Raw genomic sequence first — 15,015 nt, 5'->3', positions numbered from 1 at the left:
GACACCCTCCCAAACGCAGATTAGACTCGTCTCACAAAGAAATCTAGTTTGGCACTGTGAAAGAATATAGATTCACTTTCAGAAAAATAGCTTCTAATTAATAACTTCAGAGCCCAAAAGGCTAGTATACATGTTATGAGATTTTAAAATAAAAAGCCAGTATTATTGTTCAGAAAATGGAGCACTTTGCAACCAACTGCTGTAGCTCAAGCAGCTCATACAAAAAAGAAACAAAATCACTCTAGCAAACAAACAGCGGCAAAAAAATAAATAAATAAATAAAGGAAAACATTTGAAGAAGGGTACATTAGAAAAAGAAGTAGACAGTCAAGGGCACAAGCAGCCCTGCAGACAGCCCACTGCACTTGGCAAGTAGCCTGTGGAACACGTCACTCCTCCGATACCTTGCTCCCAATTCAGCACCCTGTTTAAGAAGACCTCTAACATCTCAATAGCCAAAGGATGGATGCAATTTTGTTTTCTGACTTACCAAATTGATATATGCAAAAGCCGCCATACTTTACTATTTCTTCCTGAATCTGTAAACTTGGGAGTGTCTTATGTGTCCCTCTCTAGTTAAACGACAAGGAACCCTTCGTACGCATAATGCATTTTCTGGAATAATACAGTAATGCTGAGATATTTCTCATTATTAAAGGCCACAAAATAGGTTTATCTTTCTATATACATATCAAAGAACAAAACAAAATAAAAACTAGGACACTTGGGAATCTAGTTTTTCTGACAGGAATTTGGACTAGAGAATCAACTGCTACATGTAAATCCACATGGAATTTAAAGAGGGCTCTCTTCTAAGATGTTTTCAAACATTTTATGAGAAAGTTAGTAGTTACCCTATCTATCATCTACAGCTGTGTTACAATTTACTACTTCCAGTAATAGCGTTAACACTGAAAACCGTACCTCAATTCCACTAACAACTCCTGCCCTCCTCCTTGCCAGACCCTGGCACACAGGGCATCCAGGTACAAGCTCTTGCCCTCTTCTCTTATAGGGATGTGGCAAAACTGCAGTATAACTGGCTAGACATTGTTACTTTCTTGGTCTAACAAGAGTCGGTTTCTATAAACCAAACAGAATACTCTATTGGCAGCTGCCAAATATACCCAAGAGAAGAAAAAAGGAGAAGGAAACATTGACTTCACTCACAGAAATGGAGGAACATTACTGACACTGCAAAAGTCTTTATAAAATTTCTGGCAATGTGTGGCTCATTCAGCAGTGGATTTTGATGTGCCTCAGACACCAAGTTGGTGTTAGATTTCAAATATAAAAATATCTTAGCTATCCAGTCTAAGTTTCATTGTATTCATGGTATCCACATATCCAAGTATCCACAGAATCCAATTCAACACTGCTTTAAGGGGACTGGCAATGAAGAGGTTAATTATTAGACATTCATAAGGGTTAAGAGCCAGAGACTTCCTCTTCTGTAAATCAACACCCACAGAACCATCTTTGAAATCTATATCACCATCACCAGAGCAATCTCACCAATTCCTCACCTGCAGCAGGAGGATGCTGGCCACTAACTGTTGGTAAATCCAAAGAGCTATCAGACATGACATGCTTAAGATCTCCTCCCACATCAGCCAGTTTCATGTCAAACTGAACAGAGAGTGCATCTTCAGAGTCCTCCTTGCCAGCACTGCTGCCACCAATGGAAGGGAGATCCAAGGACTTCACCGAAGCAGAGTCTTCTTTGGTGTGTCTGAAAGCCACTGCTTTCTCTCCCAGGGATTTGTCCGAGCTCATGGAAGAAAATTTACTGGAGTGGAAGTCAGCGAAATCATCATCGCTCTTTCCTGAAGGAGTGTTATCTTTCAGCTCTTCAACACCTAGTCCCGATCCTTCCAGAGAGAGCTGTCTGAAGACATCGTATTTGGTAGACGCAGCGGCAGAGCTCTGTCCGTTCTTCACTGTGCTGCTCACGCTGCTGCTTAGAGGAACCGGACTACTTTCCTCTTTAAGGGCCTCATATTTGTCATCTGCCTTTTGCTCAGATGAAATAGAACTATTACTGAAAGCCATAAAATCTGCAAAGTCATCCTGCTCCCCAACAGATGCTGGACTAGAATATTCCCCAAAAAGGTTGAATTCTCCAAAATCATCAGCCAAACTAGAAGTTTTAGTTGACGCCAATGTCGTCATGGGTGCCACAGATCCCGTGAGCTGGGGTCGGGAGGAAACAGATTTTGATGCACTGAATGCAGCTGAAAAGGACAATGGTTTCTCGCTGCTGCAAGTAACTGAGGAAAACATATCTAGGTCTGCTAAGTTCAGAGGATTTTTCACTTGTGTTTGTGGTTTCTGTTGGATAGCTCCTGAGGGGAAGGCTGCCGGAAAAGGTTTGTCTTTTGCTGGTGGCTCTAGTGGTGAGATACTATCGGCGGTTTTAAAATCGGTGAAACCATCATCATTTCCCGCAGATCTGAATTCTGCAAAGTTTTCTCCTGCAAGAAAAAACACAACCAAATACAAAAGAATGCTGAGCTAAAAATCCCATGATCCATATTAAAGTACAAGCATATTACAGACGTTTCCCTCACTGGCTTCACATTATTTAACCACAGTTTAATAATATCCCTACCAAATATCCCTTTTGTTTCCACACTGAAAGCTAGTGATAGGGAAATAAATAAAAATCAAACTGAGCACACGTATCACACGATTTTCATTTGCTCATTTCAGTGTGATATGATATGTGACATGATATGTCTGTGCCAGAGCCTTCAGCTGTCCAAAAGCATTGCTCTAAGGATGTTTTCTCACTATTGCTAGCCAGCCAAGCATACAGGAGAATAAGAAATAGGCGCTGGACAGTGGTTTAAGAATCCGCCTGCCAACGCAGGGGACACGGGTTTGAGCCCTGGTCTGGGAAGATCCCACATGCCGCAGAGCAACTAAGTCCGTTTGCCACAACTACTGAGGCTGCGCTCTAAGCCCGTTCGCCACAACTGCTGAGCCTGCACGCCACAACTGCTGAAGCCCATGCACCTAGAGCCTGTGCTCTGCAACAAAGAGAAGCCACCACAATGAGAAGCACTTGCACCGCAATGAAGAGTAGCCCCTGCTCGCCGCAACTAGGGAAAGCCTGTGCTCAGCAACGAAGACCCAACGCAGCCAAAAATAAATAAATTAAATAAATAAATTAAAAAAAAAAAAAGGAAATAGGCGCTGGAGGTTCCTGAAGAGAGGCATATTAAAACACATAGTGGCCCTTTAAAGATAAAATGTGTTACATGGTAATCAATCAGAAAAAAATATCACAGGTACCAATGAAGTATTATGAAAAATCCTGAATCTAATATTTAGGATATACAAGACTCTGCTCAGCTAGGCACTTAAGCTTATGGTTAGATACTATGTGGTTTTGCTCAAGTATATCGAGGCATTAATTTGAAGGGATTTGATGAAAAATTCTGAAAAGGCATCTGCTTATTTGCAAAGCATTCTTGCTAAGGGCACATTATAAAGTAGTTCCCCCCACACTTTCCAACAAATAAGCTGAATCTTACCCAAAAAATCCATGAGTACTTGGGCTCTTCTTGAAATCAGCAATCTCACTGCACCAATCAGCACTTATTCTTATTTATTACAATTCAAAGGGATTTGAATACCAATTCCATTATTAAAAATTTTGAGGGGACTTCCCTGGTGTTGCAGTGGTTAAGAATACGCCTGCTAATGCAGGGACACAGGTTCAAGCCCTGGTCCAGGAAGATCCCACATGCCATGGAGCAACTAAGCCCGTGTGCCACAACTACCGAGCCCACATGCCACAACTACTGAAGCCTGCGCACCTAGAGCCCGTGCTCCGCAACAAGAGAAGCCACCGCAATGAGAAGCCTGCGCACCACAACGAAGAGTAGCCCCTGCTCGCCACAACTAGAGAAAACCCACGTGCAGCAATGAAGACCCAACACAGCCAAAAATAAATAAATAATAAATAAGTTTTTTAAAAAATTTTGAGGATCGGATTTAAACTTTAGTTTATATTGTGCTACTCTGAGGATGAGGTTACTGACAGCATTTTTTAAATTAGTTTTTTAGTTAGAGAAAATAGGTACTAAGGTATTTCTCATAAATAATTAAATAGATGCAGTTAGATACTGATAAAAATCTGGGCCCATGGTTCTTAATAGGGTTTCTATTCTTTATTATCACAATAATTTTATCACTCATAGGCATAAGGTTAGGACACAGATGATCTCAGTTTTTGAATAGTGCCTGAAGGTCTTCCATAAAATCCATTAGGTTATACCAGATAATGAAAACCAGAGATAAACCAAATATAAATATAGCTATACTAACATCACTTATTATTTAAAAATATGAATGCCATCTCTGGAGAGTTATAAATTAAAACACAAGCTTTAATTTCTTCATCCATTGTTTAAAATTCTACTTTTCCCTAAAAATGAGATATAGAAGCATATGAACTATAAAAATGTGTGTAAAACCAAAATATAATTCTGCAAATTGTCACTTAAATAATGCAGGCTTTAAATATATTGTGCTTATAACATGATATATACTTTGATACATCATATGAAAAAAGCATGGGGGCTTCTTTGGTGGCACAGTGGTTAAGAATCTGCCTGCCAGTGCAGGGGACATGGGTTTGAGCCCTGGTCTGGGAAGATCCCACATGCCGCGGAGCAACTGGGCCCGTGTGCCACAACTACTGAGCCTGCGCTCTAGAGCTCACAAACCACAACTACTGAGCCTGCGTGCCTAGAGCCCGTGCTCTGCAACAAGAGAAGCCACTGCAATGAGAAGTCAGTGCACAGCAACAACGAGTAGCTCCCGCTCACCCGAACTAGAGAAAGACCGCCTGTAGCAATGAAGACCCAACACAGCCAAAAATAAATAAAATTAAAAATAAATTTATAAAAAAAAAGAAAAAAGCATGGAAAATAATGGAAGCTTATTTCCCCCTAATTTGAGCTACTTAACAAATTCACCAGCATAATTTATCAACACAGAGAAATCTATTTAATATTAGGGAAATTTTAGAAAGAGAAGAACAGCATTCAGAATTTCTGTATTTTATGTTTTTATACATACCACTAATAAAACTAAAGTCAATTTCACAAATTGACAGAAGCAGAGGTAAAACTTTAAAAATCGCCCTAGAATTTTAGGCAAGTACATCATTGATAATATTTGTATTATTTGTGTAAATAAAAAGGTAATAAGCAGTCAATTTTGTCACAGCCTAAATTTTTGATGTGCTCCTTTAAAATATCTGTGAAACTGACAAGTTTTGCTTTGTTATTTTATAAAGGAAATCACCACAGCAAACTAAACTTACTGATGAATTGTAAACGTTTCCATTAGAAATGTAACCTGGGTGAAAGGGTTAAAAAGAAATAAAAATGGGTGGGTTTACATGTTCAAAAACACAGGGGCTTTTTGGGCAAATAAATTAGTTGCAGACACTGGAAGATTGCTTATCAGGAGGTACATTAAGCATATGACTTCATGGGTAGCTTTCCAGTCCACTTTTTTAAAGTTTTAAATTAATTAATTAATTTATTTTTGGCTGCGTTGGGTCTTCGTTGCTGCGTGGGCTTTCTCTAGTTGCGGTGAGTGGGGGCTACTCTTCGAAGCGGTGTGCGGGCTTCTCACTGCGGTGGCTTCTCTTGTTGTGGAGCATGGGCTCTAGGCATGTGGGCTTCAGTAGTTGTGGCATGCGGGCTCAGCAGTTGTGGCTCACAGGCTCAGTAGTTGTGGTGTACGGGCTTAGTTGCTTTGCGGCATGTGGGATCTTCCTGGACCAGGGCTCGAACCCATGTCCCCTGCAATGGCAGGCGGATTCTTAACCACTGTGCCACCAAGGAAGCCCTGTGTTTTTAATGAGAGTAGAAAAAAATATATTCTCCTAAAATGAACAAAGTTGGCATCTCTCCCTGGAAAGCCTTAAAGGTAAGACAGGAATGAAAGCAAGCACACAACAATGCCAACAACCATCTGGGATTCTGTTCGTAAACTACTGCAAAAGCAGGGCTAAGATGTGCTGCTTACATTTTGGTGGCACCATGGTGTTTCCCAGGAATAACATACATATCATACGATCACTAATACCAGAGTATATAAAGAACCCTGATATTAAACCATGCTCTTTACTCCAAACTTGCCTTGGCCCAAGAGTTGATAAAAGCATTGCTAGGAGTAAATGCCAAATTAACAAACCAGAAGTTCCTCTGGGGTTTATTTTTGTACTCATAGTACCTAATACAGGCACTGAGGAAGAAAGTTATTACATCCTAAAGGCTTGAATGAAACACAAGGAAACATTTCTAGAACCTAAGAGCTGTAAAGATTGAGTATTTCTGGGCTTCTCTGGTGGCGCAGTGGTTGAGAGTCCGCCTGCCGATGCAGGGGACACGGGTTCATGCCCCGGTCCGGGAAGATCCCACATGCCGCGGAGCGGCTGGGCCCGTGAGCCATGGCCGCTGAGCCTGCGCATCCGGAGCCTGCGCTCCGCAACGGGAGAGGCCACAGCAGTGAGAGGCCCGCGGACCGCAAAAAAAATAAAAAAGAAAAGAAAAGAAAGAAAAGATTGAATATTTCTACAGATATTTAAGCAGTACACTTTCTATTTTAACTTTCACACATACACCTTACCTTTCCTGTAATTTCCCCCCACCTCCCCACGCCCTCCCCATTGCTCGGAGAAAAGGGTTAGAACAAATGATTGTGGAAGGATGTTCCAAATTTGATTGTCCAATACAGAGAGGTAGAATGTGGTACTGTTTCCAGGAAGAACTCCTCAGTAGAGGATAAAAACTTCACAGCATGCGTGGGTAAGCTTTGAAGGACATCATTTGACCTATGGATTATCTAAATCCTACACATCAGGTTTCCAGTAGGATTTAGCCACAAATATGACTTTACATATATGGCTCTCAAATTATCATTCTACATTCCCTTCTACTCTATTTAAGCCCTTCTATCAGAGATAGGAACCACACAGGCACACAAAGCCCTCTCACTTCTACTCATTAAATTACAGCCAATTTTGAAAATCTTGAGATGTAAAAGACTGGCTGCTGCCTTTCGCACAGTCCACAGATTGCTGCACTGCCAACAGCTCAAGTCTTGTTTTGAGCGTTAAAATAACCGCAAGTGGTCACAGGAGTCTAATTTGGCTTGAAGGCTTCCAGTGAAAGGGAATGCACTATCTTCAAAGGAAATTGCATTGATTTGGGGTTTGCCCTAAATATTAGAAAATAATTTTTCTAAATTATCAGTTATTTTATTATCTAATAACTGAACCACATTTTTCTTTCTTGTAATTACCAGAGCTACAAAACGAAACAAAAACAACCACACAGTAAAATAAAAGAATGTTTGGGATGCTACTGAAAGAACCGTAAAAGTCTCTTATTAAAAATTGAAATAATTTATCCATTTAAGGAAACAAAAACTTACCTAAAGATTTACTCTCTGCTGTCTGTTCAAGTTCTCTGAAAGCACTATATTTATCACCAGGCTCTATGATGAAAAGACAGAAGCCCAATTAAGGTTAGGAACATTAAGATCACAGCTCAAGGACATTCACCATAAAAGGTCACCACTAAAACCAAAAATTTACATTCACAGGTTCATGAATTTATGAACTGTTTTTACCTCTAAACGGAACAGTATTTTCAGAGGACTTGTCAGCTGCAATTCCTTTAAACACAGCATATTTATCCACTGAAGCTGATCCTTTAGTTCCAGGAAGTGGCATCAACAAAGAAGGGGCACTAAAAGGGAAAAAGAAATATTTCTTAATGACTAGAACATTGTCTACTTACCTTGTCATCAAGGAAGAACTTAGAGTTAAAATGGCACACAGATAACCTAGTTAAAACTCATGGCTCCCTGATTTAAAAGTTATAAACTATATAGGTACACCACAAATGACAAAAAACAACATCCTTTTCCTTGAAAAAACATATATTGAAACAACACTCAAGCAATAATTCTTTTCTTGATTATGTGAAAAGGAGTCAGATCCATGCTGACCATCTATCTAATCATCTTTAAGCCATAAGAACCACTGGAATGGCATTAGAAATAGATTATTATAGAATGATGACTTCCTGTAATTTTAAATTTAGGTCCATAAAACTATGAAAGTGAACTGCTCCAAGTACGTATACCCAATATTTTAAAGTAAATTATGTTAACCTTAATATATTCTCTAAAATGGGTTCAGAATGCAGAGGTGGAATAGTTAAGATAAAAATCTATTTATGAAATGCTGTTCAAGCCAAGATGTAAATTGTCCTTCTTTTGATCACACTGCATTGCTTAGTGGCAGAAGTTCCCACATCTGATAAGCAGCAGTAGAGTTAATACAATTTGCATTTTTACGAGGATCACATCAGCAGTTCCAGAAGCTATCTTTGCAGCAAAACAACAATCACTTCAAAATTAGATAAAGATACTTTTGCCTGTGGACACATTTCCCTGCTGGATGGAAAAATAGTGTAATGAGTAGTATCTGTGTGGGTAATTCTTGGGCGGCTTAAACACAGACTATAAAAGCACTGCCTTTTTTTTCCCCCTTATCAGACCCAGGCAGCTCCCTGGAAGAACCACCTTTACATATGAATGACTACATTCCACTACTAGTTTGTGTCATTCAATACCATACACACAAGTTATATAAATGGATTTCTATTGAGTTCTTTGCCCTGGAGCAAAAATTTTCTACAGTCATTTAAATCTTCTTATCAGTGGCCTACAAGCAAGGTAAAAACCCTGCTCTTGCACATGCATGCTAATGGGCGTCTGCAGTGCCTGGAGGACTTAGTGCTATCAAATATTATCATTTCACACCAATACCAAACAGCTGCTACATATTTGATCTGGACAAATAGGTCACTGTTTATACAGTATAGGTGGATTTCTAAAAGTTCCATAAGTAATTAAACTACAACACACTGAACAGAATGTTACACAGGAATAAAGGTAATTAATGTCTTAGGAAAAAACCACAAAGTTGAATGATCTATTTGTTTTTTCATGATCGCCAACGTTAGCTATGGCCCTTTAAAGTCCATGGTAAAATCTTCCACTAAATATGACATTTATTTGAATATTATTAATTTAAAAATGATTTTCAGAATTGGAAAAAAACCAGAGGATCTTCAGAGTAATGTAGTACTGCTGAGTGAAGTCAACAAAATAAAATTCCATTCAAAAAACACTATGACTCAGACTGTAATTTTATGCATATTACAAAGGAAGAATTCATTCCAGTTCTTTCCTTAAAGTTTTTATTAAAAAAAACTGTAATCACCATCAAAGTGTTTATGCCAGTTATATAAAGTAGTTATCTGTTCCAAACATGCAAATGGTTATTTCTACTGTTTAATACTAACGAAAGGTACTCAGTGAGAGAGGCATACTGTTTTAAAATTTAAGAACCTGCATTCTATTGAAAGATGAGACTTTAGAGAATTTGGCCACAAAAAAAGTGCTTTGCTTTTTCTCTAGTGTATCATTTGTGTTTTACAGTTACTTCACGTGGCTGTGGTAGGTGACTTTACTTAGTTGCTCAACCTGCTAAATACATCCATTTAAAAAGCAAAGAAAATAAACCAACTCAAAACTCCTACGCCTTAATCCTTTTTGAACTATTCTATCGTCAGCGCCCCATGACCGCTTTATTATACGAGGCTCCCCAGTGCCTGGCACACGGTAAGTATTTTCCAAATGGATAAATGAATGATGTTGCTCCCTTCCAGATGCCCTTTCATGCCAACTCAAGTGCTATTCCTCCTTTGACTTTGACATCCAGTTCAACACCGAGTCCAACCAACTTCTCAGATACACACTTTTCAGTATCTGTAACTCTAAACCCAGGGTAACTCCCATAACCTCACAACAGGATTACCATGGAAGCTGCATTTATCCCATACCTAGTAGCAAAAATCACTTTCACCATGCCACTTATTTCTAAAATGCTTTACAGATTATGCCACAAATCATAAGGCATCCCATAACTGGTGCCTGCCCTTAACTAGTGTCATTTTTTCAGACTAACAATACTCTTGGCTCCAGCCTATTTTAACACCTTACTTGCCTTTTCATCTTCTCAAAAAAATAATGTCCATTTTTGCTTAAAAATACTGCTCAAAGTGGTCCTACCTATTTATATCATGATTTAACAAATAGCCTTTTAAAATAACTCACAATATGGAATATAGATCATCATAAACTAGGGAATTCATTATACATGAACACACAAACTCACCACTGAAGGAGCAATTCTAAGAGAGTTTTATTAGATAATATAAATACCCAGATAAAACTAACAATCTTTAGAGCAGAAACTGTGCTTTTTGCTTCTGTATTTCTAGTGCCTACCCCAGTGTCAGGCACACAGGAGATGCTATGTAAATGTTTCTGAATGAATAAAGAAACAATGAGTGTGGATTCTTAGACATGAACAAAATGTTTTCATGCAAGAAAAGCACAGAAGTAGTCAAGCCAGAACTGAAGAAGAAAAATCTGCAAAGTATGCCTGTATATGAAAGTAAACTACTGGGTGGAGATAATGCCACACAAAATTGCTAATACCCCATATATCTCAGGTCTGGCCACCATCTTAAAACTTTCTATGCCCAAATTTTAATTTCATCTGCTGAAAGTTTTCTCCCTGAGGAATGAACCATCAATTTGTTAAATTTGGTTTGTAACCTTCATACGACAATATATTCATCCAACAAACCTTTATTAATTACATATTACAGGCTAAGTACTACATACAGAGACATGAAATACTGTCTTCAGGTACTTACAGCCTAGTGAGGGGAACAGTCAGGTAAACCAGTAATGGCAATTACGGCACAGATGTTCACAGGCTACCATGGCAGTAGAGAAGAAGCAGCCCTTAACTCATCTTAGAGGTGGGGACTGATGGAGTGGAGTTAGTAAATACTTCCTATAATGAACCGATTTTCGACATGGAACTAGAATTAACTATAGAGAGAATTTCAGATTGAAGAAAACAGAATGGAAAAGGCCAGAAGCTTGAAAGAGCATGGTCAGTTTGGCGGTTTACGTGTGGCTGGAGATAAGTTGTGGAGAAATGGCAACAGTCAAGAGGGTTGGCAGGAGCCAGATCACACACGGCCTTTTCCCATGCCAAGCAGAGCTGACAGAGTTGATGGCAGTAAAGGAGAGAGAAAGGAGACAAAAACAGCATGTTTCTGATTAGGTGACTGGATATGGTGATCTAACAAATTCTTATTTAGCTTTGAGCAGGAAAACAATGAATCATTTTATGGAGGTAATTTAAGATGACTTGGGTCATTCAGATATGTTCTAGATAGCAGTAGAACATATCAATTTGTGCAGAGGAAGAGACCTGAGAAAGAACTGTTACGTGTCTATCAGGTTAATGCGTGTGTGCGCCGATACAGCGGGCTTGGAACTCCCAGTACTTTACAGTCACACCCCTCGTATGTCTCTTCTATGTGTCATTTACAAGTGTTTGATGTATTCTTAAAATCAGGAGAATAAGTCTTTCCCTAATTTCTAATTCTCTATAATGCCTATCCCTTAGTTCTTCTTACAGTGTCTGCAGGAAGTGTTGACTAAGAAATAAACAATTGGTTAAAATAGAAAAGATGAATGAAACTGCACAAATAGGAACATAAGAGAAATAGAATATGTACCCTGACAAAAACAAGTTCCAAAAGCAACCAAAAACATTCACACTGCTTACTCAAAGCCTCATGTGCTCTACTCAGTGGAAGAAATATCTACTAAGTACTTTTTAAAAATGATGGGGCTTCCCTGGTGGTGCAGTGGCTGAGAGTCCAACTGCCGATGCAGGGGACACGAGTTCGTGCCCCAGTCCGGGAAGATCCCACATGCCGCGGAGCAGCTGGGCCCGTGAGCCATGGCCGCTGAGCCTGCGCATCCGGAGCCTGGGCTCCGCAACAGGAGAGGCCACAACAGTGAGAGGCCTGCATACGGCAAAAAAAAAAAAAGATGGAGATAGGAGCTTCAAGATGGTGGAAGAGTAAGACGTGGAGAACACCTTCCTCCCCACAGATACATCAGAAATACATCTACACGTGGAACAACCCCTAGAGAACACCTACTGAACACTGGCAGAAGACCTCAGCCCTCCCCAAAGGCAAGAAACTCCCCCACGTACCTGCGTAGGGCAAAAGAAAAAAGAAAAAACAGAGACAAAATATGGACAGGACCTGCACCAGTGGGAGGGAGCTGTGAAGGAGGAAAGGTTTCCACATACTAGGAAGCCCCTTCACTGGTGGAGACGGGCAGTGGCGGAGGGGGGAAGCTTCGGAGCCACGGAGGAGAGTGCAGCTAGAGGGGTGCGGAGGGCAAAGTGGAGACATTCCTGCACAGAGGATCAGTGCCGACCGGCACTCACCAGCCTGAGAAGCTTGTCTGCTCACCTGCCGGGGCGGGCAGGGGCTGGGAGCTGAGGCTCTGGCTTCGGAGGTCAGATCGCAGGGAGAGGTCTGGGGTTGACTGCGTGAACACAGCCTGGAGGGACTAGTGGCCACAGCTAGCCGGGAGGGAGTCCGGGAAACGGTCTGGAGCTGTCGAAGAGGCAAGAGGCTTTCTTGCCTCTGTTTCGCAGTGCGCGAGGAGAGGGGATTCAGAACGCCGCTTAAAGGAGCTCCAGAGATGGGCGCGAGCCGCGGCTATTAGCGCGGACCCCAGAGACGGGCATGAGATGCTAAGGCTGCTGCTGCGGCCACCAAGAAGCCTGTGTACGAGCACAGGTCACTATCCACACCTCCCCTCCTGGGAGCCTGTGTAGCCCGCCACTGCCAGGGTCCTGTGATCCAGGGACAACTTCTCCAGGAGAACACACAGCGTGCCTCAGGCTGGTGCAACGTCACGCCGGCCTCTGCCGCTGCAGGCTCGCCCCGCATCTGTACCCCTCCCTCCTGCTGGCCTGAGTGAGCCAGAGCCCCCGAATCAGCTGCTCCTTTAACCCCGTCCTGTCTGAGCGAAGAACAGACACCCTCAGGTGACCTACACGCAGAGGCGGGGCCAAATCCAAAGCTGAGCCCTGGGAGCTGTGCAAACAAAAGAAAGGGAAATATCTCCCAAGAGCCTCAGAAGCAGCGGATTAAATCTCCAGAGTCAACTTGATGTACCCTGCATCTGTGGAATACCTGAATAGACAAGGAAGCATCCCGAATTGAGGAGGTGGACTTTGGGAGCAAGGATATATATATATATATTTTTTTCCCTTTTTCTCTTTTTGTGAGTGTGTGTGTGCATGCTTCTGTGTGTGATTTTGTCTGTATAGCTCTGCTTTTACCATTTGTCCTAGGGTTCTGTCTGTACATTTTCTTTTTGTTTTAGTATACTTTTCAGCGCTTGTTAACAGTGGTGGATTTGTTTTTTCGTTTGGTTGTTCTTTCTTTCTTTTTCATTACTTAAAAAAATTTGTTTTAATAATTATTTTTTGTTTTTTATTTTAATAACTTTATTTTATCTTTTTCTTTCTTTCTTTCTTTCTCCCTTTTATTCTGAGCCGTGTGGATGAAAGGCTCTTGGTGCTGCAGCCAGGAGTTACTGCTGTGCCTCTGAGGTGGGAGAGCCAACTTCAGGACACTGGTCCACAAGAGACCTCCCAGCTCCACGTAATATCAAATGGCGAAAACCTCCCAGAGATTTCCATCTCAACGGCAAGACCCAGCTCCACTCAACAACCAGCAAGCTACAGTGCTGGACACCCTATGCCACACAACTAGCAAGACAGGAACACAACCCCATCCATTAGCAGAGAGGCGCCTAAAATCATAATAAGGTCACAGACACCTCAAAACACACCACCAGACATGGACCTGCCCACCAGAAAGACAAGATCCAGCCTCATCCACCAGAACACAGGCACTAGTCCCCTACACCAGGAAGCCTATACAACCCACGGAAACAACCTTAGCCACTGGGGGCAGACACCAAAAACAATGGGAACTACGAACCTGCAGCCTGTGAAAAGGAGACCCCAAACACAGTAAGATAAGCAAAATGAGAAGACAGAAAAACACACAGCAGATGAAGGAGCAAGGTAAAAACCCACCAGACCTAACAAATGAAGAGGAAATAGGCAGTCTACCTGAAAAAGAATTCAGAATAATGATAGTAAAGATGATTCAAAATCTTGGAAATAGAATGGAGAAAATACAAGAAACATTTAACAAGGACCTAGAAGAACTAAAGAGCAAACAAACAATCATGAACAACACAATAAATGAAATTAAAAATTCTCTAGACAGGATCAATAGCAGTATAACTGAGGCAGAAGAATGGTTAAGTGACCTGGAAGATAAAAGAGTAGAAATAACTACTGCAGAGCAGAATAAAGAAAAAAGAACGAGAAGAATTGAGGATAGTCTCAGAGATGTCTGGGACAATATTAAATGCACCAACATGTGAATTATAGGGGTCCCAGAAGAAGAGAAAAAGAAAGGGACCGAGAAAATATGTGAAGAGATTATACTTGAAAACTTCCCTAATATGCGAAAGGAAATAGTTAATCAAGTCCAGGAAGCACAGAGAGTCCCATACAGCATAAATCCAAGGAGAAACATGCCAAGACACATATTAATCAAACTATCAAAAATTAAATACAAAGAAAAAATATTAAAAGCAGCAAGGGAAAAACAACAAATAACATACAAGGGAATCCCCATAAGGTTAACAGCTGATCTTTCAGCAGAAACTCTGCAAGCCAGAAGGGAGTGGCAGGACATATTTAAAGTGATGAAAGGGAAAAAACTACAACCAAGATTACTCTACCCAGCAAGGATCTCATTCAGATTCGACAGAGAAATTAAAACTTTTACAGACAAGCAAAAGCTAAGAGAATTCAGAACCAGCAAACCAGCTTTACAACAAATGCTAAAGGAACTTCTCTAGGCAGGAAACAACAAATGCTAAAGGAACTTCTCTAGGCAGGAAACACAACAAATGCTAAAGGAACTTCTCTAG

General features: G+C 40.8%; 1 protein-coding gene across 19 annotated transcripts in view; it reads right to left on the bottom strand.

Annotated features, from left to right (window-relative positions):
* The window catches only part of SYNRG (synergin gamma), a 93,041-nt gene that overhangs the window by 32,430 nt on the left and 45,596 nt on the right, over window positions 1-15,015 (bottom strand). For all 19 annotated transcript variants that reach the window (XM_033431548.2, XM_033431551.2, XM_033431566.2 and 16 more), the window contains 3 exons: window positions 7,660-7,778; window positions 7,462-7,524; window positions 1,527-2,474 (listed from right to left, as the gene is read on the bottom strand). In XM_033431548.2, coding sequence (XP_033287439.1) covers window positions 1,527-2,474; window positions 7,462-7,524; window positions 7,660-7,778 — 1,130 coding nt within the window. The remainder of the gene's footprint in view (window positions 1-1,526; window positions 2,475-7,461; window positions 7,525-7,659; window positions 7,779-15,015) is intronic.

Source organism: Orcinus orca, chromosome 19 (genome assembly GCF_937001465.1).
Source record: "Orcinus orca chromosome 19, mOrcOrc1.1, whole genome shotgun sequence".
NCBI lineage: Eukaryota > Metazoa > Chordata > Mammalia > Artiodactyla > Delphinidae > Orcinus > Orcinus orca.
Note: the sequence above shows the minus strand (reverse complement) of the source record. Positions and strands in the feature narration are given on the sequence as shown.